Here is a 27,406-nt window from a genome sequence, read left to right as displayed (position 1 = left end):
AAGGCTTTGTGTATCTTGTGAGGAGGACACTGCTTCAAGAGACTGCATCACAACAAAGAATTCTTAGCACTAACAAACCCTGCAGTGGGAGAAACATTTTTTTTTCCAGAATTTACTGGAAAAGATGCCCCAGGCCAGCTGGACAACTGTCCATCCGGTACGTCACCATGATATTGATTCACTTAGCCTGAAGTACGTCCTCTGTGTTCTGGTCTACAATGATAATATCACTACAGCAGGTCACATCACATAAAAGGTGCGCATGGTTGGCATTTTTTTAGAGGGTTTTTTATAGAGGCCTTTATAGGAGGAATCGGTGAATCCCAATTACATCCATTCTAAGTTGAAAAACTGGCAGCACGAAGCGGCTACCTGGAATGTACTGAAAAGGGAAAGACATATCCTTTTAATATAAGGATTGTGGATGATGGGCATAATGTTTAAAGAATGCAGTGCCCTGAAAACAGAGCTTTTGGAAAATAATAACATGAAGGAATATATGTTAGATCCCCACTTTTCATGGGGGTTACTTTCCGGGACCAATTTGTGAGTAATTGACCATAAAAAAATTGTCAATTTTTTTCCCCTTCCCCGCCAAACCTTCTCCACTGATTTCAGATCAACATTTGCAGTAAGAGTGACTTTTGTAATTATTAGATTACATTCTGATCCAGAACCTCCCCTGTCTCTCCTATTTCATTCATTCATTCATCCTCACGAGGGTCGCGGGGGTGCTGGAGTCTATCCCAGCTGTCTTCGGGCGAGAGGTGGGGTACACCCTGGACTGGTGGCCAGCCAATTACAGGGCACATATAGACAAACAACCATTCACACTCACATTAATACCTATGGACAATTTGGAGTCACCAATTAACCTAGCATGTTTTTGGAATGTGGGAGGAAACCAGAGTACCCGGAGAAAACCCACGCATGCACGGGGAGAACATGCAAACTCCACACAGAGATGGCCGAGGGTGGAATCGAACCCTGGTCCTCCTCGCTGTGAGGTCTGCATGCTAACCACTCAATCGCCATGCCGCCCCTTATGAATTTCAGAGTTGATGAACATTTATAAGTGACAAAAGTGACACTTTTCTCAGCAACTATGGTGGTGTCAAGGACCACTGAACAATGTGCAAAAAAACCCCAAAACATTAACAGTGAAGCATGAAGGCATTATCAATGTAAAATGTAAACAATGTAAAAATGATATCTTGCTAAAAAAATTGAGACATAAAGACATACGTAACTTTTTGGCCAAAAATATGCTAAATTGCCAGGGTCCACTGTATGTTGTATATTTAAATCAAATATTATAGCAGCTGTTTGCAAACCTCCCTAGGCCTCTCTCTCTCCTTCAGGAGAGGTACAGCAGTTTAAGAAAAGCTAATAAGAAAAAAACATATTTTTAAAGTCTGCAACGCTAACTTCAGTTGCGTTTAAGGCAAAATGCATTGATTTTTATCTCTTACTGTCAGAGTATACAAAGCTGAAAACGCGCCCAGAAAATGTGTTTTTCAGGGAATAGGAGTGTCCCAATTGTATTATGTTCTCAGAGGGGAGGCGCATTGTGCCAGACTTTGAAAAGCTCCGTATGATAGTAGTTTTGTCTATTAACAACAACAATGACACTGGTGCCTTACATAAGCATATTTTTTTTTGCACATTTTGAGCAATTACAGGCATATGAAGAGTGATTTTAAACACACTTAGACAAGGTTTAGTGTAGGCATCGATAAAGTGGGTCAAGCACGATGTTGAGGAACGGAGGAGTGACGATTCCCATGTTTCACTGTTCCAGTTACATTAATAACAGATTTTGTGGGTTTTATGTAGAGTGCAGAGCCAAAAAAAAAAATACTGCAACTGTGGGACATACTATGTATGTATATAATGCCAACTGATAAGAGACGATACACAAGATTGGATCCTGAGTTTCCAGTAATTACGGTGTATACATGCTTTTTCTCAGTGGACCGCATGCAGCATTACATGCATTATATCCTTTAATTAAAAATTGTAGACTGAGTTGTAAAACTATGATGGCATAAGACACATAAGATAGAGGCTTCTGGAGCTAAGTGTACGCCTGGTAAATTCTGCATGACTGGCCTGTGCAGGGGTCATTAAGAGGTAATGAGCGTTGTAGGAGGAAACGCTCCACACCGCCATTCACCAAGGTGTCCCGCTTGTGCGTTAGTGCAGAAAAAGCACATGTTGGATTAATGACCGATAATTCTTAAGGTGTGTGTAAGCGATGGGAAAGATACCATGATCATTAAATATTGCATGGAGGTACAAGCAGTTAATTAACCCCAATGGCCGAGAACAAGCGAGCGGCCGCGGGTCCGCACACGTGTGCAATCTTGGGGCCGTGTTGTCACATTAGAGTACAACTCATTGCAGCGGTGGCAGTGGCCTCTGTGGAGCTCATTATGTGAGCAGACTGTTTAGACAAGCAGTTTGTGCCACATGACAGCTCTAATTTCTTATCTGCAACTCAAACGTTGACCAGACTTGCCCACAATGCACCACTCTATCCGCCCTAATGAAGAGGACATACCACTGGCTTTGGAGCGACAGAAAAAAAAAAAAATTGCAGGTCGCATTCCCCCCTCAGCCATTTCATTTCATTACCAAAGCACAGGAAGGCCCGCCATTATTCTGTTTACCCAATTTCATTCACCCCTGGATATGATAAGCTGTGCTAGCACATGATGCCATCTGTAGAGGAGGATGCTGTAGTAAAGGTTGTGTATGTGTTGCTGCTATCATGCTAAAGACGCCTTTCCCATTTTGAAACGTGGAATATGACGGAATATGTCATTGCTGCAGTTGTTGACGCTACATTGGCTACAATGCAGAATAGCCTGTTTTAAGTGCTGTGGTCAATTTTCCATAACTATATTCAACGTGAGCTCTATGACTGGCTGGCGATCAGAACCAGAGTTCTGTGACAAATGGTGTCAGAAGTGGGATTTTTTTTTTTATGGAACCTGGACGATGAGTACCTGTGACAACGGTTGTTGAAGCGATCTGGGTTCAAATTTGTTGAGGGTTCTGCTCAGAGTTCCCTGACAAATTGTGTCACAAGTGGGATGCTTAGCGATGAGGCCACTGGTAGCACACATTTGTAAAAAAAAAAGTGTACATAAATGTCCACTATTAAGTAAAAATGGACTTCATAATGATGCTGCAACAGTAAGATGTTTCCCAAGAGCATGTTTCTGTCCACCAAAAGTGAGGAAAAAGCCATCATCTCCCTCACTTCTTTACTCCGCATTTGATAGAAGCGCTCAAACAGTCCCTTTTGATGTTGCAGGTTTTCATGATGACACAAAAAAAAAAACTCCTCCCTTACGGACATGATACAACCTCTGACCTGCCTGTAGCTACAATGATCCATTGAGGACAGGCTCTATCCAAAAAGTAGGCCTTGCAGCACATTTAAAAAAATAACGCCTATCAATCAGTCAGCCACAGATGCTGATGTGACTCGTCACCATCACAATATTCGCTTGTTGGTGAATTTCAGCAGTGAATAAACATGTTGCGTTACGCATCCTGTTGTTCCTGTCGACAAGGGTGATGTGCAAGCATCCTGTGGCGATCCTGCTGTTTTGCATCTTTTCATTGTGAGGTACGAAATTGGCCGTGGTGAGTCTCAGCGGGGGAGGCAGGGTGATGGGTGGGTGACTGAATGACTGAATTGGCAAATAGATGTTTATCACTTTTGTGAATGTGAAGTGGTCATTGAGAGATAGAAGGGAAATGCTGGTGTGATGCAGCAGTAATGTAATTTAGCTTTTATATATGTATAATTTATAATAATATAATATATAAATGAAAAATATTCAATTATTTTTAATTATTATAATAATATATTATAATATAATAATATTTATGTATATGTGTATATGTATATATATTTTTTTTTGCAACAGCATTTTGCTATACGGTGTTAAGGGTGGATTTGTTTCTTAGTTTTATTATTATTATTATTATTATTATTTTATTTGTGTATTTATCCATTTTAAATTGTCTTGTGTGTCCATGTTGAACAAATACAGTCAAGCCAACCAGGTTTCAAGTTTATTTTGTAATTTTTTTTCATTACATCTTCCACGGAATGTTGTTAATTGTTTGTGGTATTGTCATTTTTACATTTGAAGGTGATTATAACAGCAAACATTTCTATAGGAGGTGGGTATCCATGTGTTACACTTGTGTAACCATTTTTCAATGCAACATTTTGACAATGGGACTGATTATAACTACCCCAAAAAAGCAAACAAATAGACTTTTAGACCACCCGTGCCACTCCAGTCCCAAAGGCAACATATTAAGCTACTGCCACCCTTGTAAAAATAGGCGGTAAAGAAGATAAAATGTTAGACTGAATATTGATTGTGTCAATGAGCTTAATACGCGCTATAATTCCTCCCCTGCTACATAAAGAAAGTGTAATCCTCCTGTGAGGGCAAACTGCTCCGTGAAATGGGCAGCATTGTCGCAGAGGCACAACCGAGTGAAGCTCCACATCTGGGCTGACTCATCCAGCTGTGGATTAGAGCAGCACTGCATCCTCCGGCATTGAAACAAAGCAAAGCTGTTCAGCACAAATCCATCAGCGGCCATTTGGCCACGTCTAGCCTTTCATTCCTATCCTGGATGCTCATAGTGTTTTGGGAGGCTTCAAAACAAATAAGCCATCTGTGGGAGGGAAATTTGAAAAAATGAACAGGCTTCCAGAATGATGTGAAGGCGAAGGCAGACGTTACTGGATACAATTTGAGCCTTTCAGGACAATTTTCTATGTTCTACCTTGATTGAGCTTGTTGTGGGTTATGTACCTGACAGTAGCCTGTGTTATTGTTATGATTATTAGGTTATTATTAATACCGTATTTTCCGGACTATAAGTCACACTCTTTTTCTTAGGTTAGCTGTTCCTGCAACTTATACTCCAGAGCGACTTATAAATGAAAAAAGTGTTTATGTTACATAAACACTGGACACCTTTTCTGTTCATGTTTATTTTTTATGTAGCTGAATAACCATTGTGTTAGCATATCTTACACCTATTCCGCCTGTTCTCTATTCTTTTATTGTTAGAACTTGCCTTCCAAGATGACGCAGGTGTCTGTTTTGGTCAAGTTTATACAATAAATTACCCGGAAAAAATGTGACTTATGTGCGACTTATGTATGTTTTTTTTTTCTACCTAGATTTGCATTTTTAGCCTTGGGTAACTTATAGTCCAGAAAATACCGTATTATGCCAGATGAGATAATTTAAACTTGCAATAAACACCTTTTCTGGCAATCACATGTTGTCTCACGGAAGACAGATCAAATCCTTCAAATCAAAATGCTTCTTCTGACTTGTTTAAATATGCATTTTTTTCCACTCCTAATAGACCATATTGAAACATTTATTGATTAATTACTTTGTGCAAAACCTCGATAGAGTGAGGGCACAACGTTCAAACCACAAAGGGATGACTGGACATTGGGTGGGCTCATTCACATGGGGGCAGTACCATGTTCATGATCAAAAAGGAGGCTTTTTTTTCCCCAAAGGTGTCAAGAAAACCTAAAAATCAACCATTTTTGAGCACTTGTGCTCTCAAAAGCAGAGCAAAGTAACGGAGATGATACATTTTCTTTAAGTTTGGTGCTCACAAACTGCTTCTCAAATAGTGGGGTGCCCCCGTCCCACCTGGGGGTTACATGGGGAACTATCAGGGGGGGACGCGAGAGGCTTTCATTTCAATGCAAACAAAATGCCAAAATGTACGAATTTATAGTACTATAGAGAACATGTAATGTGATTCTTGTATGCATGTATGCTCCATTATTTGGCATTTTCCTGGTTTCATTATTAATATCAGTCTGTAGAGTATAAATAAATGAATGAATATTATCAGTTTCTCTAGTATTTCCATATATTACAGTATTATCATCATTGAAAAGTCATTGTTGAATAATACAAGGGCTTTAACTGGAGTACTTATACTAGCAGTGAAGACTAAATTGTCTTCCTATTGGCTGCTAGTGCTACTGCTACCAGTCAGTTCACAAATAGCATTAGTGTACCACGAGCATGGGTTTCAAACTTCTGTCGACTGTGAAACCCAGCAAGATATGTTTCTGCTGTCTGTGGGCATGGAATGCTAACGTCAACAAAACAACGTGCTTCCTTTTATTATGTGTGCCTTGAGCTTTCTCAAAGACGCATGTACTCTATATACAGACATCATTTATTTACTTTAGCAGCAGTGCCATAGTTCGCCGTAGTCCAACTTTATAAAAGAGCAAACAACGCAGCATGTTTAGGACAGTTGAGTTTACTTTTCTCAGCCCAAAACCCTTCTAATTCTCAAAAAGCTGATCAAAGAACAAGATCCTATACCTCGACAGAAAAAGACATGATATCGCCTCATTTTTTTTCTTTGGCGTATCAGCTCTGTGGCGTTGTCTCGTCATCTCCGAGCAGTTTCGAAGGGGACTGCAATATTCCAGTCCACGTTATAAAACGCTTGTCTTGTACAGCTGTCTCAGCCTCAGCCGCACCTGTCGCTATTTCCTGTCGCTTCCCTTTCACGGCTGCATGAGCTATGTTGTCGAGATAACATCCATTGCTGCATTTAATCCCCCTGCAAGCCTGAGATGATGGTGTCCAATCGCTTCTGTAATCAGTGTAAACAGATGTGGATAAGCACCAAAAAAAAAAGCCTGTGGGAGTCGGATGTGTGGTATCCGAGACTTCCCAAAGAATGTAAGTTTATGCATATTTTTGATGAATAGCCATCTTCACCAGGAGATTAACACGTCCATTTTATGAAGTGGAGTGAATTAATAAGAAAGGTAATATTTAGCAAGAGCCGTGATAAAAGTTTCATCCTGATCCAGAGTCTTGTGGATCCAAGGGGACTAAATGTATCAAGATTCTACAACAAACTGCTACCATTCATTCATTTTATATCGCTTTTTCCTCACGAGGTTTACGGGGGGTGCTGGAGCCTATCCCAGCAGTCTTCGGGCGAGAGGCGGGGTACACCCTGGACTGGTCGCCAGCCAATCACAGGGCACATATAGACAAACAACCATTCACACTCACATTCATACCTATGGACAATTTGGAGTCGCTAATTAACCTAGCATGTTTTTAGAATGTGGGAGGAAACCGGAGTACCCGGAGAAAACCCACGCATGCACGGGGAGAACATGCAAACTCCACACAGAGAGGGCCGAGGGTGGAATTGAACCCTAGTCTCCTAGCTGTGAGGTCTGCGCGCTAACCACTAGACCGCCGTGCCGCCCAACTGCTACCATTTCTTCCAATAAATGAATATGTTTTTCTCATTTAGGTATCGCAGGTAACCCAGTGCTCTTCAATGAAAATGGCGACGCCCCCGGTCGCTATGAGATCTACCAGTACCAGATCCACAACCAAACAGCTGAATACAAAATCATCGGTCACTGGACGGATCAACTTCATCTAAACGTGAGCGTTGCACTTTCATTTCCATAGCAGCACAATCCCAACCAAAATAAGTGTCTTGTTTATGTGGATGGTGAAAAGTTTCAGTGTCTTCTACGGGAAGTCCTCATAAGATTCATCTGATTGGTGTCACCTTCCGAGTGTAAATATCCAGAGGGCTCTTTCAATGATTAACTGGACAGAGTGTGATGAAAAGAAAGCCAAGACAGCTTATGGACGGACATATTTAATAGCATCTCTCCCGGTGGCATCATTGACTCCCAAAAACAATACTGTGGGTTCAGACCGGAATGAAGTGATAGCTTTATAGCAGTAAATTACATAAAAGCAAGCAAACAAATTACGTTTTGACAATATGAAGAAGAGGCCCTGGGCTGACAAAAGAGATTAAAGTTGAACACATGAAGCAGCTTTTGTCTGCAGTGCTTTTTTTTTTTTTTTTTAAGAACCTGCTGCTGAATTCAAGTGAGGCGAGTGGCGGTGAAGCGCACTACTTCTTAACACAGAAGCCAACTTTAATTTAATTAGCGTGCTGCTTTGTCTTTTTAATTAAACACCCTTTTAGTGGTGAATGTGCCAGTTTTCAGCGAGCGGCGACAATTGAATAAAAGTGAAATCATTAAAGAAAGCAGACCTGTTTGGAATGTCCAACTGAATCCATCTTAAGGAGGGATGGTAAAAGACAAACACAAAAGTAGCAACAAGTACAGGTATTAGGGCCACGACTCTGGAGAGAAAACTAGATCTCAGATCTCATTTACGACTTTATCCACCTAAAAAAAAGGCTAAAACACTTAGATAAACAAATAAACATGGTAGGTAATTGTTTCAGTTAGCAGCCCCATTCCCTCCATTGTATATATACAGTATACATTTCTTATGTTTATATATACATATAGAATTAAGCTGGTGTAACAACCTGGCAACCTTGTTTTAAAACTTTCAATAATGAGCTAATTTGTTTTGTCATGCAATATGTAAGGCCCTGTTCACATAGAAACATTGCTGGGGTTTATTTTTTTCGATCAATTCAAATTTAAATACACAGGTTACGATATGATTCAAAAACAATATATTTTTCAAATACAACAATTCAATATCTACAATACAATTTCATTTGGTTGGATTCTACGGACCCAAAAAAACTTTGCTGAATGAACACCTTTTTGATTGGTAGGATGGATATTCTAATTTATATCCACTGAAAATTTTTATACTTATATATAAGTATAAGTATATATATATAAGTATACTTTTATACCTATATTTTGATCATCTAGGTTTTAGCAGTCTTAATGTTGCTACAAATGAAGAGGAGCAACCAAACTCTTTAGTTGTATACGTTGTGCAATGACAATGTACATCCATCTTTCTAGCTATCTTTATAAAATTTAAAAAATAAAAAAACAGCAGTCTTAACATTCAATCCAATCAATAATAATCATAATAATTATACCTTTCACATTCATAGACAATTTAGAGTCATCTACCGCTTATCCTCACGATGGTCGTGGGGGTGCTGGAGCCTATCCCAGCTGTCTTCGGGCCAGAGGCAGGGTACACCTTGGACTGGTGGCCAGCCAATCACAGGGCACATATAGACAAACAACCATTCACACTCACATTCATACCTTCATTTGGAGTCGCCAATTAACCTAGCATGTTTTTGGAATGTGGGAGGAAACCAGAGTACCCGGAGAAAAGTACTCCACGGGTGGAATTGAACCCGGGTCTCCTAGCTGTGAGGCCTGCGTGCTAACCACTCTTCATCTGTAATTTGTTTCTCATTAAAAACAAGCTTTATTCTCAATAATAAACTTTGTTTCTCTCAACAGTACACAAAAACAGAATTTTACATGATCCAGAAGTTCAAGTATTGATTTTGTGACCAAAAATAGAACGTGAGATTCCCCGCGGGGCAAAATATAGTTTGCACTATTGCTTTGTGTTGCCTTTTCAGACACTGTAATTTGACCTCAGAGAAAAATATTCTGCTGAATCAAAGTGTAACATTCCATTGAACCCCCCATGTGGCTCTGTGAAAAAAATATGTCAAACCAACTAGCACTGATACCTTAGCTCAGGGTAAAGCTTTTAGAGTAGTTTTCTTCCTTCCAACGGCTAAAGACAACAAACCTGATACACATCTTTTATAATCTGTCTCTTTGTTGTTTATGTGTCTTTTCTTTGCCTCCACCCTCAAGGTTCGTTCAATGCAGTGGCCTGGCACCGTCCGCCAGATCCCTTCATCCATCTGCAGCCCGCCTTGCCGTGCCGGTGAGCGCAAAAAGATTGTGAAGGGCATCCCTTGCTGTTGGCACTGCGAGCGATGCGACGGCTATCAGTACCAGGCGGACACTTTCACGTGCAAGATGTGCCGCTTTGACCTGCGGCCCAACGAGAACCACACGGGCTGCGTTCCTATCCCCATCGTTAAGTTGGAGTGGAGCTCTCCGTGGGCGGTGATCCCCGTGCTCATCGCTGTGGTCGGCATCATGGCCACTCTCTTTGTGGTGGTCACCTTCATTCGCTACAACGACACCCCCATCGTGAAAGCATCTGGACGAGAGCTCAGCTACGTGTTGCTGACCGGTATCTTCCTCTGCTATGCCACCACCTTCCTGATGATTTCCACTCCTGATGTGGGAATCTGCTCCCTAAGAAGGATCTTTCTAGGTTTGGGCATGAGCATCAGCTATGCCGCCCTGCTCACCAAAACCAACCGCATTTACCGCATCTTTGATCAGGGCACCATGTCTCTGAGTGCTCCCAGGTTCATCTCCCCGGCATCGCAGCTCATCATCACATTCACCCTGGCATCGGTGCAGCTGCTGGGTGTGTGCATCTGGTTCGGCGTGGATCCCTCTAAGGCCATCATTGATTACGAGGATCAGAGGACCTCTAATCCGTCTCTGGCTCGCGGCGTGCTCAAGTGTGACATCTCTGACCTCTCCCTCATCTGCCTGCTGGGCTACAGTATGCTGCTAATGGTCACCTGTACGGTCTACGCCATCAAAACCAGAGGGGTACCAGAGACCTTCAATGAGGCCAAACCCATTGGTTTTACCATGTATACCACTTGCATTATCTGGCTCGCCTTCATCCCCATCTTCTTTGGCACCTCGCAGTCAACAGAAAAGGTAGGAAGGGCCAGTGTCTCATTCTCTTTCTTAAATCGAAATGTTTGGTCGTTTCTTTGAACATCATTTTTCATCATCACTGAATAACAGGGGTGTCACGGGACATGAGGTGATTAGTTTTAAGATTGCATTACTTATAAGAAAAGTACAACGAAAAAAAAGATTGCAATCTACGTACTAATTTCATGTTTACTACATTACACTCTTCCTCCCTAGTGCCCACAAGATCTTGTCATACGAGATCTTGTGATGCCCCTACTGAATGACAAAAAGATCTTGAGGTTCTTAATTCATAATATTGAAGTATAGTAATTATACAGTAATCCCTTGTTTATCACGGTTAATTGGTTCCAGATCTGACTGTGATAATCAATATTCAATATTAACACACTGAATATTTTTTGGAGAGCATAGAAAACCTGTTCATGACTTTCCAAATATGGTAACCTTTTTTGTTTTTACTCAATTTAAGCCATGGCATACGTCTGTCTCATAGCCATTGCATGTCCGTCAGCTCGCTACCTTGTGACCAGGATATTCCATACAACTGGTCTGTCGATATTTTTGAATAATAGGCCATAGTCAATCACAAAACAGCAATTATTTATTAACTACTTTACGGTATTATAGTGAGGTAGCGATATTCAAACCGCGATATAGCGAGCTATACAGCTATACTGTATACTGTATACAGAGTATACAATTTCAGACTGTATACTGAAAACAGTGGTGCCATAATAGATTTCACTACTGCAATCAAGCACAACTAGGTTGCTCCAATAGAATCCAAAATCAAACTGCAAGAGAGCAAAATGTGCCATTTGGAACATAATAATAGTGCAATACTGAATATATATGGGGTGGGAGAAAGTGAATGGAGTGAGGTTCCCCAGACTGGTGAAGTTAGCGCACCACCTCAGCTTGTTGGTGTTACATGGTCATATTTCTCCACAAATATCAGTAGGCCGGTGTTACATTGTTTTATTACAGCTGGCTTGTGCATTGCAGTGTCAATAAATTGAGTTGGGAGCTTCAAGCTCTACTGATTTTAATCTTGTTTAATTAAGAAACATAATGTCTTCTTGGGAGCCATCCCTAGTTCTAACTTGCTTCTTTCACTCTTTCAATTCCGCTCTGTCCTTTAGGGTGAGAGCCACTTCAAGATTCCCATGGTAAAGCGTCAAAACCTTCTTTTGTACTAACAACTGACTAACATATAGAAATACAGTGGTGTGAAAGATGTGTTTGACCCTTTCCTGACTTCTTATTTTTTTCCATGTTTGTCACACATTGATGTTTCTGATCATCCAACAAATTTAAATTAGTCAATGACAACACAACTGAGCACAAAATGCAATTTTGAAATTATTTTTTTTATTATTAAAAGAAAAAACATATCCAAACCTACATGGCCTTGTGTGAAAAAAGTCTCCTGTTAAAACATAAGTTATCTGAGATTAATTTAGATCTATCAGTGCGGAAAAGGTTATAAAGCAATTTCTAAATCATTGGGACTCTAGCAAACCACAGTGAGAGCCATTACCACAAATGGCAAAAACATGGGTAAATGGTGAACCTTCCCAAGACTGGCCGGCCAACCAAAATTACCCCAAGAGCAACTCACTCAAGAGGTCACAAAAGACCCCACAACAACATCCAAAGAACTGCAGGCCTCACTTGGCTTCATGACTTCATCAGAAAGACGTCACTCAGCAAAAAAGACTTTGGGGAAAATACTCTTTGGTCTGACGAGACAAAAGTAGAACTTTTTAGAAGGTGTGTGTCCCATTACAGCTGGTGTAAAAGTAACACTGCATGTCAGAAAAATATTATCATATCAAGAGTAAAATATGGTGGCTGTTTTGCTGCTTCAGGACCTGGAAGTCTTGCTGTGATAAATGGAACAAAAAGCTCCACAGCGCTGGAAGAGGCTCATTGCAAGTTATCGCAAACGTTTGATTGCAGTTGGGTGGCCTAACCAGTTAATAGGTTTAGGATTAAATCGCACAGGGCCATGTTTGTACAGTTTCTTTCTCCCTCAATAATAAAATGTTTCCTTTACAAAACAAATTTGTTTTATAATCTGGAACATTTAAGTGTGACAAACGTGAAAAACATATAAATAAGATATTAGGAAGGGAGCAAAATGTTTTCCTACCACTGTGCAGTAGTACAATGGAACTTCCAGAGTTGGACAGCTCAAAAGTGGTACAATTTGTAGTTCAACCAAAACAAAACTTGAATCCAACATCATTGAGGGCATCACAGGGATTAGGTCCATGCGCTAGTTTTTTGTTTTGGTTTGTTTTTTGTGGTGGGGGGTAGTTTTACTTTATTTTAGTTGTATTTACTTTTATCTTACAGTGGATGATATGATGTTTTTCACTTGTAATGACACTTAAATATTACTTAAGGGATTGTCTGTACATTTAAAAAAGGGTTTAATGAATAAACAAATGAATTTACGAGACATTATTTGTAATGTGAAAAATCATGAAATTCAAGAACTTGTGTCACATTACACATCATGTTGAACTCTGGAAGTTCCACTGTATGATAAGTTAACCGGCTAATACTGTAACTCTGCAGGGAGCATGCAGGCCACACACATACGTCAGACAGAGAGGATGTTTACGCAAACACAAGTGCACACTCTAATTCTCATGTCAAATCAGTGTTTGTGACCTGGCGGACTACGTACTGTACATGAGTGTGGACGCTGGATGTGATCCAGGTCAAGTGGGATCCAAAAGCGACACTGACATGGCGCTTCTATTCATAAGGGACTGTCTGGGTCCAAAGCCAAAGGTTTACAACAATGGCACAGTACAAGTGTGTTGATCCAGTTGAAAGGGGTCTTTCTGGCCGAGCAACAAGAGTGGCTTTGTGCGTCAACACCAGAGGAGAGCGGGGAGGGAAAAGCCTCACACTGGCATGGACTCTATCAGCAGTGCCAGCATGGGTCTGACAGATGCAATAAATTAATCCTTACCTCCTCCCCCTTTTGAGATTAAACAAACCTATGCATCATAATGCAGGGCCTGGAAAACTGGCTGTGATAGTTAGCGTTGTGGAAAAGACCCACTGTGAGCAGCGTGTTTCGCTTCCCAGCATCCCCAAAATAATTTCAATAGTGTACCACATTGCAAAAAATCTGCATATGACTGCAGACGAATAAATTACATTAATAATGCAGTATGTGACCGGCAGCACAATGTCTTGTTTTCTTATGCTCCGTGTTGTTAAGCCTCTGTGAATCTGCATTCTAGCTTGTTCAGACACCCACCTGCGCTTGCTTAATGGGCTCTATTTTTGTGGTTTAGCGTGAGGTGACGCAGGGTGGTGGAGCATGGCGCACCAATTTGGTAGTCTGGTAGATTGGGCTGCGCCGAGATGGATGTGGCGGCACACCAGGGGGAGGTGTCCACATTTTCAACTTGGCACAATGAAAATTTTATGGCAAAACAGCATGCCAAAGGTGCCCTGAAAGATCGCCGGCTCCGAATTTGTCTATTCTCGATGCAGGCGAAGCGCACCTTGCACAGTGGTAAATCGGCTGGCAGGCACACAGTGCACACAAGTCACCAAAACTTCAAAGGCAGGTTTTTCAGAGTGTCAGGCACATTTCAAGGCAATAAACAATCACAGCAACCACTATTTGATGTAACCGTCTGAACCAGCATGTACATTTTTGTTTTAATTGTCCCATCACATCTGATGTCAGATCAAATACTGGGAATAATGGGAATTCAACCTGACGGCAGCTGAAAGCATGATGCCGACTAATGAGTTCACATCTCTTAGCCAACCACAAACAGTCATGGCTCCTGTCATGTCATGAAGCTCATTCAAAGATAAGAAAAAATGAGAGAGACCCTTTTTGAATTAATGTAAGTCAGTCGGTGTCTTAAGGATTTACATTGCCCAAATTTCTCTGTTTTAATCTTTGTTTTTAACATGATCTGAAAAGATGGAGTACATTAAAATAAGGATGATGAGGAGGAGTTAAAGGGAGAGGATCTTCCATCAAAGTTTCTCCTATTTGGCGATGACACAGCAGGAATGCAGGTGGCTCACAAGCATGATGCTTGGATTAACCTGCTGCTGTGTTTAATTTTAATGTAATTGTCTCTTAATTTTGTACTCCTAATCATGACAAAGGAAATAGATGACATGTGTCCCGCAAGGTGGTCCGAGTGGTGACACGTGATTGGTTAAGATTACACTCGGTTGTGTTAAACAGTCTCACGTTTTCTCTCCTATAGCTTTGCCACTCGTACTAGTGGGAGGGACAAAGGTGTGGATGTGCCGCCGCTGCGCTACATAGCTGGCCACACCTCGTTGGTGCAGTGCAGGGCAAGTACACCAGGCCTGCGCCTGGTCTACAAAAATAGAGCCCAATATGGTAAAAATCGCCACGAGCCAACTGGTGTTACTGTATATTTCGACTACTATTACTATAACAACCCTACACTTTCTTGAACATCATGAAAATGTATTGGGTTTTTTTTCAAGTAACAATGACATCCTTCAAACTCTTGCTTCAAAAGAATTTCCACAGACAATTCATCAGCTAGTTTACAGTAACTCAAAAGAATTGTGTTTTCAAACTGCAAAAATATTATTTATTATTATTCCGCTTCAATACACAACAAGATCCTTACATTATCGGTCATGCAGAAAAAGAAGGAGAAGAAGAAGTGTGTGCAGGCAGGACAGGAGTGGAGAAAAGGCGTCAGGTGTAATGTGTGATAGAAGAGTTTCAGGTAAAATTAAAGGAAAGGTAAACAAAACTGTATAGCTTATATACCTTATTATTAGTTGTATTCAATTATGCTGCAGGACATTGAAACAGATCTTTTAAAACTTAAAAAAAAACATAGATTAACATAGTTACCATTATATTTTACAGTTGCATTATTATATGGACAATTTATTTGTTTTGGAATCCGTTTAATTGGCTATATATTTATTTAGTTTCGGCACAAAATAACAAGAAGTGTTCAGGGGGGGAAAAAAACCCACTGACCTGTTGTTGACGATGTATTGCTTTCCAATGAAGTAGCCACATTAACGTGACATACGGCCGATTCCTTCAGTTGTTCCATAAACAGGATTCTTATTTCATAGAAATACAGCATCCATACAAACGCACCTCATAATCATGATGCCGCACGGCCCATGACAGGCCCCACAAAGCAGCCCGCACTGACACATCTCACAGAGCAATTAAACGCTCCACTTCCTGCGTCTTGATTTATCTTATCCAGCAATCGTGGACTTTATCACGTGTTGCCAGAATACGTCTAACCACGGGAGGCTTTCTCCATAATTCAAAGCGGGACATCTGGCCAAGCTGTGGCACGTCATCTGAGGTGTTTTACATGAGATTCTAGAAGAGACTTGACACCTGCTTACCTAGGAAGAGACAATCTAAATCAGCAGTTGTCTCCGTGGCCCGAGGAGGAGGAGGAGGTGGTGGGAGGATGGGACAAAAGAGGCGCTTGGTTGGGATAGCAGCTCCAAAGCATAAAGGGCTCAGCTGAAATCCAATCAGCCCACACATCTTCCTTGAATGGACTGATGGTGTGGTGTATTTCTTCATGAAGGCAAGTCAAGTTATCAACAAATAAAAAGAGATGCTGACGGTGACTACATACAAATGTGTCCACATGGTCTCAGCCATCTCTTATTTAGCCAGAAATTAGCTTTTGTTGTGCAGATAGTCTGTGGAAAAGCAGTATTTTAAAGCGCATGCAGAGGGAGATAAAGCTGTTGGATGGTAATCGTGGTGATACTTCAACGACAGCTACTGCCATCTTGCGGAGTTGATGAAACATCGGCAAGTTGCATACGGTCACATTTGTTGATGGAAATGTTTTTTGTTTTTTTTAGCGAATTCTGGTAATTATTTACTTTGGTAACTCATACATCGACATGGCTGTTAATTGGTCTTAATTGGACCAACGAAAGTTTATTCATTCATTCATTTTCTACCGCTTATGCTCAAGAGGTAGGGTACACCCTGGACTAGTTGCCAGCCAATCACAGGGCACATATAGACAAACGACCATTCACACTCACATTCATACCTATGGACAATTCGGAGTCGCCAATTAACATAGCATCAGTGACACTGTTTTAAGGGGACCTATTTTGCTCATTTTTATATAATGTAAATGTTTTAAACAACAACCTATTAAAAATTACAGTTTATTAGATTATGGTATTAATTTGATAGTGTCATAAATGTGCGTACAGTATATAGTGTTATGGACTTACACATTAGTTAGATTAGTTTTCCAGGTCAAATCCACACAAAGGGATGCACACCTTTACATGGGAGCCCACATATTGCCCACATGCCGTAAGTTGATCACGCCATCATAAATCCATAACCATGGTCCCGCACACACTCTTATATGATTTGTGTGTGGCAAAAAGCTCCACATTTCTTCATAAGTACAAATTCCTGTGCCAATGTATATGATGCATACCCCACACTATGACATCCCATTCCAGATGTCCCAAAGGTCCTGCTCCATCTGTACCTGTTATCAGCCCCCCCAGCTCCCCCTCCCCCCAGCCCTCTCTGTTACTATTTCCAGTAGAACTAAAAGCAGCATTATTCACAGTAATGTCCCACAGGCCCAATAAGGCCTAATGAAGATTGATGCTGGAGCGCAAAAAGAGCAGAGCGACATCTTGAGTTTCAGAAAGGTTGGTTGTTGCGTTCATTAGACTCGTGGCACAGGAAGCCCTTAGAGTTCTTGGCCACTAATCCCGCCCCCACCCTCCCGGGTCCTCCAGTCATGGGTGAGCAGTCTGTTAAAGCAATCAAGGCTAAAGGACTGTGATCTTTATAAATGACGTTGTTCTAATGAAACCCTATTATTGAATCACCAGAAGCTTCTATTTGTTTATTAGCTTAATTAGAGCGCAGTTATAGAGACCTTCATGCAACGAGCCCACCGCACACTCCCTGAAGCATGTTTCCATAGCAACGAAATGAAACAAGACAGTAGGATGCGTAAATCCTCCAGTTTAAAATAATTTGATCATTTTTGCATCTGAAAGGAGACGCTCTCTAGAGTCCCTGGTAAAAGGAGTATCTGTTTACAATTCTCATCTCTCAGATTAACTGCATATTATCATTGATCACAGACACTTTTACTTTGTTGTGCTTCGCCACTGGGGGAATTTCTTCTCTTTTTTTTTTTTATTTTTTTTTTACACCAGCAGGAATGAACCCTCCATTTTCCTCTTCCTCTATCCTTTCAGTCATTGCTAGTATGTGCTAATTGTATTTAGTTATTATTATTGTGATGGTAAATACCATTTATCGACTCAGTTTTATATACTGTATATACGTATGTAGTATATTGTATATTTTTTAACTCATCAAAGGCTGTATGGAAAAAAAATACAAAGAAAAAAGTCAAAGCAGCTTCCACTATAACTCACATAAACAATAAGCGCAATTAAATTCTGAACAGGAGTTGATCCTGAGTGATTACTAATAAGCAACATGTGCCTCAAGTAACCTTCTGCAATTACATTTCACACCATGGCTCTATATGCAAATGAACATGTACATTATTTATGTTGTTTTCCAGGAAGTCTTGAGGCAACAATGTAGGAACCTTGCAATGGAGTCAAGAACGTTGTAGAGTATAGGCAGAGGCGTGTCCAAATGAAAAAACATGCAATGTTCATGTTCATATTCCTAATCAATAGGATTCTTGCTGACAATTTGAGAATGGATAATACAATGGAAGGTAATATGTAGTGACTTGACCTTTTGGGCCCAAGTCACCTTGCCTCATCATTCAAATCAATAACTCAAAGTCAATAGTCGTGTCTGACGAGTGAAGATTCCCAGCAGAGTCAAGACACAAGATCACTGTTTTCATAAATCAAATATACTTAATGAAATATGGTAAGTGCGCTAATTATCGCCAAAGTGTTTATTTACTTATTTACCGAACTGAATTTTGCCAATCATCCACAATCCTTATGTAAGACAAGAACATGCGTCTTTCCCTTTTCTGTGTGGTTTTCATTAACAATGCAGGTGAGAAGAATTCACCTATTATGCCTGTGAAGCACTCTTTAAAAAACCTTTAAAAACCTTTTAACTAACTAGAACTAAATTTGAAACACTTCTATGCTAGGACTACGTTAAAAAGCCATAGCATTTCAGTATGTGGAATCAAACTATGGAATGGATTGAGTAAGGACCTCAAACAATGCACAACGATGAGCCAATTCAAGAAACAATACAAGCAGTTGATGTTTGCTAAATACAAGGATGAAGAGTCTTGAACCAGTCATGATGTGCTATATATATCACTTGCTATGGTACCCATTATGTCATTGGATGGTCATATCACCTCGTACTTTGGTACGTGACATAAATAAAATGAAAAAAAATTAAAAACTTAAATTAGGAAAGCAGGAAGTGAACAAATTTAATAGTTAGTGATTGTAAAAGTACCAGATGGAAGGGTAGGATTTAATAAGCTTTGCTTCTTCCTACTCCTTTTGGACATGTGGAACTGTGAACTGATTATGTGATGCATTCAATTGTAATCTGATGCATGTGGAGTGCATGAGAAAGTGAGAAAAAAATGTTACCAAACAATCATTCATGAGCAAATATACTCCCCAATGCAGCAGCAAGAAAATCAGTGTTGTAAAACCAGTAAGAAGCCAAGTCATTGATTTATTGTAAACAACAATACAGCAAGTGCGACACATCAATGGCTTAGTAGTGCAACCAACATTTTAAAGCGCATGCAGAGGTAGATGCTAATGTATGTAACTACTGCCGTCTTAGAGTGGAGTTAATGAAAACATCAGCTGTTACTCCCAATGTTCCTTGACCCGTTGCTAATTAGAAACCCTGGCGGTTATTTGCTTCTGCAGTCCACGTCGACGGCAGCTATCGGAGACTGTGTGCTCAAGTGAATAGAGTTGCTATAGCAGCATTTACGGGATACAAATTTGGAGGTTCCACTGTATCAACTTTGTGAATAGAACGCTTTCTTTGAAGCTGGCTAGCGACAAATAATCATTTGTGTTTATCACAGTAACAGCTTGAGTTCAACAGCGAGTCTGTCCCTAAGGCACCAGTGATGCAAGAGCAACAAGGTCCACTAGCTATCCCTCTGCACAGCTGTCAGGGGAGCACTGCAGCTGTTTCTCCACCATCCACTTTTCCTCCTCCACGGTGCCACCAGTCACTTGTGCTACCAGGCCTGGCTGACTGAGATGACACATGCACGGCCGTTCTGCTGCAAAAAAAAAAAAACACGGCGGAGACTCGCTAACCGCAACAAAACAAACGAGACATATAGCAGAGGTCACATCTGCAGGGGTTAAATGTTACATTGCTTTGATGAAGAGGAGTGGGAAGGTTCACTCACTAGGAGGGAGGAGGAAGAGCTGCTACTTTAAAGGCGAAATGTGATAAAATATTTACACTTTGTGGTATAAAGACTGTATATGCACACAGGCTGCTTTCATTTCACCCGTTTTCAAAGCATACTGGATGCTAACATATACTTTCAAAACAAAGAAGACCGTTTTCATGTTTTGTATTATTATTATTATTCTGTATTATCTTCACTTACTTAATTATTCAATACATTTGCTTAGTACATTACAGTGTATTGTGGTTGTCAGCAACTATGCATTTTTGGTTTTAAACTATACTCTTGGGCTGCACGGTGGTCGAGTGGTTAGCGCACAGTGTGTGGAGTTTGCATGTTCTCCCTGGGTACTCCGTTTTCCTCCCACATTCCAAAAACATGCTAGGTTAATTGGCGACTCCAAATTGCCCATAGGTATGAATGTGAGTGTGAATGGTATATGTGCCCTGTGATTGGCTGGCGACCAGTCCAGGGTGTACCCCGCCTCTCGCCTGAAGACAACGGGGATAGGCTCCAGCACCCCCCCCCCCCCCCACGACCCTTTTGAGGATTAGCGGTAGAAAATGAATGAATGAATGCTGCCCTGTGTGTGCATCCACTCGTTTGTAAAAAGAAGGATTCGCAACATATTTTTATATACAGTTACAAGTTACAAGTTTCATCCAAAAGCGGTAGAAAATGAATCAATGAATGAATGAATGAACTATGCTCTTATTGTGAAGGTACAAAGTAAGGACCAACATTGAGACAATAAAAGAAAATATGGAAAATTAGTAGTAGGGGTAGTAATGCTGTTCTAACTCGTGGACCGCAGACCGGCTGTGGTTTATCACAATCCCTTTTGTTTATACTACAACATTAAAAAAAAAAAATTGCAGTAGTCCTTAAAGAGCCATCCCTCCTTGGCTCCAAATGAGACTTTTTTTTTTCAACCAAAAATCATAACACCACCTTCATCGGCTTGCATATATGTTACCAAAAGGTCTTTTTTGTCAACAGATTGTACAAAACAAACATCTATGTTAAAATGAAAGACATTTTTTTCGACCTGAAAAGGGGGGAGTGGCATTAATGGTTAATGGCTATCACTCTCTCAGCTCCTGCACAGACACATGCTCGTTCAGAGAGGCTAACCACAATTAGCACACATTCCTGAGCAGGACCACGGACAGCTCTTGTACATTGGAACACTTGCATCCAATGCTAATCGCTGCAACTCTAAATACAACAACAATACATGAAAGAAGAGAGAAGCCAATGAAATGACACATGAGAACAGATAGATAGATAGATAGACAGATAGATAGATAGACAGATAGATAGATAGATAGATAGATAGATAGATAGATAGATAGATAGATAGATAGATAGATAGATAGATAGATAGATAGATAGATAGACTTTCTTTATTGTCATTGCACAATAACACAGCAGTGAAATTGCCAACAAAATGTTGTGTCCTGGCTCCTGTATAATAATAAATAATAATGTGGAGAACAAATAGATGACATCAAATATGACATCAAATCAAATACAGTAATTTGTACAAATAATTTATAATAAATAATAATTATAAGACATACAGGGAAGGAAGATAGAAACAAGTGATAGTGAGGATAGTGAGACCAGCGTACGTTGCTGAAATGTGGCCCGCCAGACATATTAGGTAAATAGTCCTATATAACATGAGCAAATAGTGTCAGTTTTATAAAAAAATCAGTGAAAATACAATCCATCTCATAATGAATGTCATCAAACAGCCTAGCAGGGACTGATATGACTGCCATTCATTGCAGTAGAAAGTATTTCAACAACAGCTTGGCCAACTAACGGGTCATTGGCTGCACTAATGACAATCATACACAGCAGCTGTCACATGCACAGTGCAGAAACATTAACACAATACACGCCAAAAGAGCTAAAGGGTTAATGTGTGTTTGTGTATGTTGTTGTGTTTCTTCCCCTCGCAGATGTACATCCAAACGACCACACTGACCATCTCGGTGAGCCTGAGCGCCTCCGTGTCCCTCGGCCTGCTCTATATGCCCAAGGTCTACGTGGTGCTCTTCCACCCTGAGCAAAATGTGCCCAAGCGTACACGCAGCCTCAAGGCTGTGGTTACAGCCGCAACCATGTCTAACAAGTTCAACCCCAAGGCCGGACTCAGACCCAACGGAGAGGCCAAGACCGAGCTGTGCGAAAGCCTGGAGACACAAAGTAAGAGCTTGAATGGTAATGACTGAAAACCCACTGGATACCTTTTCTTTTAATTTTGTCCCTTTGGCTTGTCTGTAAATCATACTGTAAATCATACTGAAGTACACTTACTTAAAATTGGTGAAAAATACTTGAATATGGGACCTTTACAAAAACATATACCGTATTTTACGGACTATAAGTCACACTTTTTGTCATAGGTTGGACTTATACTCTATTGTTACATAAACACTTGACAACTTTTCCATTCATGTTTATTTTTTGTGTAGCTGAATAACTATTGTGTTAGCATATCTTACACCAATTCAGCCTGTTCTCTATTCTTTTATTGTTAGAACTTGCCTTCTAAGATGATGTCATGTCTGTTTTGGTCAAGTAGTTTGGAAAATAAATTACCCTCAAAAAATGCGACTTATACTCCAGTGCGACTTATAGTCCAGAAAATACGGTGTGTGTGTGTATATATATATATATATATATATATATATATACAATAAAAAGCTTACTCTCTGATTTCAAACAATATATATATATAATATTGTTTAAAATTATATATATTAGATACATTTATTAAATTATATATAATATTGTTATATTATATTATAGCTATTTATTGTATGTATATACAATGTTGTACCTAAACAATATTATATATATATATATATATATGTGTGTGTGTGTGTGTGTGTGTATATAATATTGTTTAAAATCAGAGAGTAAGCTATTTATTGTCTGTGCTGGAATTAAAATTGTTAAAAATATGTTCCTAAAGCTGTTATTGTTTTCCCATAACCGGCCAACAGGTAATCACACAAACACAAGATAAATCGATGCAACAATGATATGTCCAAAATATGTTCAGAGTGGAAGTACAGGCAATACTCAGGATGAACTTCTGTAACTTCAGTCAATGATTGTCTGATTAAAAACACTAAAAAACGACACAAGGACATCAAATATCATCAATGGTTACAAGCCAAAGCGCACTTCTCCATTTCTTCCTCTCCTTACTTTCATCCCAGTTGATGGCTGTTAGGGCCTTTTGTTACAATAAATGGCAAGAAGGTACGGACGCATGACTGATCGCCAGCAGCAATTTATCCCAATAGGATTTTTGTTGCCGGGGGCTGTACGGTGCATGGCTATTTGAATAAGCGCCATTCGTCACTGTCATGGCCGTGTGTGGATATTTAGCTTGATGGAATTGAAAAATTCTTGTCGGGGGCTGTGGGATGGAGGAGATGCATTTCACCAAGTGGTTGGATATGGTGGCAAATGTGTCAGGATTTATCTGCTCCATCTCAGCGAATCAGCTAACACCGTAGTCTGGGGAGACAAGCGGGATTTGGAAAGGGAAAAGAGATGGTGGCGGTGGGCTTCAGGGAACCACCCACACACACCCCGGTCTAGATAAGACTGGATCACTACACATTGGCGATTCAGCATTCAAAGCCTGCAATTTTGCATATTTTTTTGTCAAAAAATTACCAAATGAGAAAATGTTTTTCTCCTAAAATAAGCAGTTTTCCTTAGCAGAAAACACATCTCATTCACATACAGGTTGGGCGCTAGACATGTGATAATACAGGTCACACAAAACACACATGTACTACTGTTTATGCCTTTATGCTTCACTCATCGTTTCATCAAGCGTTTTGAGGGTCACACTTTGTTTGGCGGACCTTGAACGCACAATAGTAATGTACAGTGTCAATTAATGTACTAGATTATCTATGATCTTAAACCAGAGGACAGCCTTGTTTAGAAGACTGAACACTGCATGGAGTCATCCATCGCATGTCTGAAAATGAGTTCTCCCATTCTGTGTGGAAGTGGTACATTTTTGACTTCTTTCCCACACAGTTTGAAACACCTTCTTAGGTTTAGAAGTTTTAGTAGGTTTTAAAAAGTAAATTGGATAGGCTAACGAGTTAACATGCTATGCATTTTTCATATTTGTATTGTGTTATGTATTTATTGACGAAAGGATTTGCATATTATTATGTTATGCCCCGCCCATGTCACTGTAAAGATGTTTTCATTGATGGCGGCCACATTTTCCAAACATTCATTCATTCATTCATTTACAACCGCTTATCCTCACAAGAGTAGCAGGGGTGCTGGAGCCTATCCCAGCTGACTTCAGGTGAGAGGCGGGGTACACCCTGGACTGGTGGCCAGCCAATGACAGGGCACATATAGACAAACAACCATTCACACTCACATTCATACCTATGGACAATTTGGAGTCGCCAATTAACCTAGCATGCACAGGGAGAACATGCAAACTCCACACAGAGATGGAATTGAATTCGGGCCTCAGAGCTGTGAGGCCTGAGCGTTAACCACTCATCCACCGTGCAGCCCACTTTTCCAACCAGTCTTGCTCAAATATTACACACATGCTTGTCTATCCCCTAAAGTTGTGTACCAAATTTTGTAGCGAACAAGTTACAGTGGGTATTTTATGGAGTGTAAGAAATTTCAAGTCAATCTGATTTATGGGTTTTAATAACAGCATCACCATGTGGAGTATTTGTCAGAAAAGTAATAGTACAGGCCACACAGTAGAGCATGTTTTGACAAATGTATTCCCTTTTGTGTGCAGTGGTTCAGGACTAGAAGACATACATCATGGAGTGTTGGCATTATTATAATGGGAACACCGTATGATAATTCCCAATTTCTCCTCAAATTGCTCTTTTTCAGGTTTCTCAACAAAGCAGACGTACATCAGCTACAGCAACCACGCCATCTAAAGGACGCCTTCAGATCCAGTAATGAGTTTTAATTCAGGATTCCCACCTGACCCACAGCAGGAGTGTTGGAAAAATGGATGGGGGATGAAGGGAATGTTTTCCAAACATGGTGAGGAGCGGCAACAGGGAGGCACTCATAGGGACCAAAAAAGGTTATAATGTATCATCTTCTGTTCCAAATGACTCAAAAAGAAGAAAAAATACTGCATGACAGGACTGGAGACTTTTTCTTATTTTAATTTGTTTTATTTTATTTTTTTTTTTTTTACATTTGTCTTCTTGAGCAGCAATGACTGACAATGAGTTCCAATCTAAAATATGTTCAGGTTGTTGTCAATGTTGTCTGCCAGTTTTGCATCACTAACAGGTGATAAATCAACACCAAAAAGACATGGACGGGGTGGGGGTTGGGGGGGGGGTATTCCGAAACATGCCGGATTCAGTGTCATGCAGCGACAAATCTATAGTAGACTCCCACTGATCTGGATCTGGACTAACTGTCGGATGGTGAATTTTGTGCATGATAGTTTTAACATCGTGTGTTGTTGTTGTTGACAAAAAAAAAAAAAAACACGGAACAAATAAAAAAAAAATCTATATATTTGGAATGCATTTAAACTCTGTTGCAGCATTGTTTGGGCGTCTTGTACGTTCTCCAAAATGGTGACGGTGTAGTCAGTGTGCTTAAGTGAGGCCATGGTTATGTGTTACCAGCTACCCCCAAAGAGGTCACCACTGCCATCTGCCCCATCTGTGTGTGTGCCCGTGTTTCATTCTACTCAATTACTCTATTGGCCAAGGGATCAGTGTTTGAGTCTCCCATCATTGCCAGCAGCTATTTCCTTGGACACATTGGGGTGAAACCTCGCTGTACAGATCCATTAAGAGGGAGAATTAAGATGAAGTATGCCCTTGAGAGCATCTCGCTATACACCCTGAAGGTGATATCCATATATCCCTAATTGAAAAGATACTAAAATTCATTACTATAGGCTCCACTTCCTCCCCCAGCACTCCTCTCGTGATAAGGGTAAGGAAGTTATAAGGCTTTTTCAGATATATATTTAAAAAAATGCAACAGTATCTCCAGCAATCACTCGCTGCTTGTTGAGAAGATGAATAGCTGGCTTCATGCAGTATAAAAGCCATCAGATGTCTTATGGGGGTGGGAAGCCGTTGTGGGGGTCATTTTGTGTTGTGAGTTCAATGCTGCTGACTTTTGTGTTGGAGAATCCAATGTGCTGGCTAAATTAAATGTGATGAAATCAATTAGTGATGTCTGCTTTCTGTCCCGACATATTCTACTACAAAAGAAAATGTACATAACGTTAACAGTGCCTGGCTTATCAGATTTATGTATTTGTAAAAAAAAAAAAGAATGAAAAAAAAAAGAATGAAGTGTGTACGGCATGTTTATTTTTTTGATACCAAATTTTATTTCTATTAAAATGTTTCCAAACTCTCAACTGTTGTTTTTTTTCCCCCGTCAATGTTTTTCTATGTGGATAATAAGACACAAAAACTTACCTGGAAGTGTAACCTTCAATGTCTTTGGAAATTATTTTTATTATTTATTTTAATAGTTCAACCAGTCCAAGGTGTACGCCACTTCTCATCCAAAGTCAGCTGGGATAGGCTCCAGCATACCTCCGCGACCCTAATGAGGATAAGCGATAGAAAATGAATGAATTTTAACAGCTCCACCAGTCCAGGGTGTACCCCTACCTCTCGTTCAAAGTCAGCTGGGATAGGCTCCAGCATACCTCCGCGACCGTAATGAGGATTTGCACCAGGCCGCATTAAAACACATTAGCACCAGGGTGGGAGGGGTCGGGATAGGTGTACGGACCTGGCTGCACAACTGTGTTATTTTGCTGGTGTGCTTCTTTTATTTTGAAGGCCTGACTTAACTGGTTACAGGATGTATTATGCGGATGCTGCCTACTGTTACAGCGCAGACCAGAACTGTGCTGCTCTGGTAGAATCTGAGATTTTTATTTATTTATTTATTTATTTATTTATTTATTTATTTATTTATTTATTTATTTATTTATTTATTTATTTATTTGTTTTGGGGGGGTTAAAATAAATATTTATATTAATTTAATTTAATTTATTTTTATTTTTATTTTTTATATTATATATATTATATAATATATTATAATATATTATATTTTAATTAATATTAGGAGGCAATTGTTTAACGCGATTAAAGCGATCAAATGCTTTTTATTTGTTTTGCAATTTGTGTTTTTTTCACAAAATGAATATAGACCCACCATCTGTCAGTAGTATCCTAGAGTTTGTTATTCATAGAGAATATTCTAACATTGCTGTTTAACAGGCTAGGA

At 40.0% G+C, this 27,406-nt stretch overlaps 1 protein-coding gene across 2 annotated transcripts in view; it reads left to right on the top strand.

Moving 5' to 3' along the window:
• The window catches only part of LOC131105877 (metabotropic glutamate receptor 4-like), a 171,738-nt gene extending 145,207 nt beyond the window's left edge, over positions 1-26,531 (top strand). Inside the window, exons 8-12 of one of the 2 annotated variants that reach the window (XM_058054320.2) lie at positions 7,372-7,508; positions 9,710-10,645; positions 11,791-11,817; positions 22,050-22,296; positions 25,006-26,531. In XM_058054320.2, the coding sequence (XP_057910303.1) occupies positions 7,372-7,508; positions 9,710-10,645; positions 11,791-11,817; positions 22,050-22,296; positions 25,006-25,055 (1,397 nt within the window). In that variant the 3' untranslated portion in view covers positions 25,056-26,531. The remainder of the gene's footprint in view (positions 1-7,371; positions 7,509-9,709; positions 10,646-11,790; positions 11,818-22,049; positions 22,297-25,005) is intronic. The other variant, XM_058054323.2, reaches the window with a different exon arrangement.
• Positions 26,532-27,406: the final 875 nt, after the last annotated feature.

This window comes from Doryrhamphus excisus, linkage group LG18 (assembly GCF_037039965.1).
Source record: "Doryrhamphus excisus strain RoL-2023G ecotype Guam linkage group LG18, RoL_Dexc_Guam_v1.1, whole genome shotgun sequence".
NCBI lineage: Eukaryota > Metazoa > Chordata > Actinopteri > Syngnathiformes > Syngnathidae > Doryrhamphus > Doryrhamphus excisus.
The sequence above is the reverse complement of the archived record's forward strand: the minus strand, read 5'-3'. Positions and strand labels throughout refer to the sequence as shown.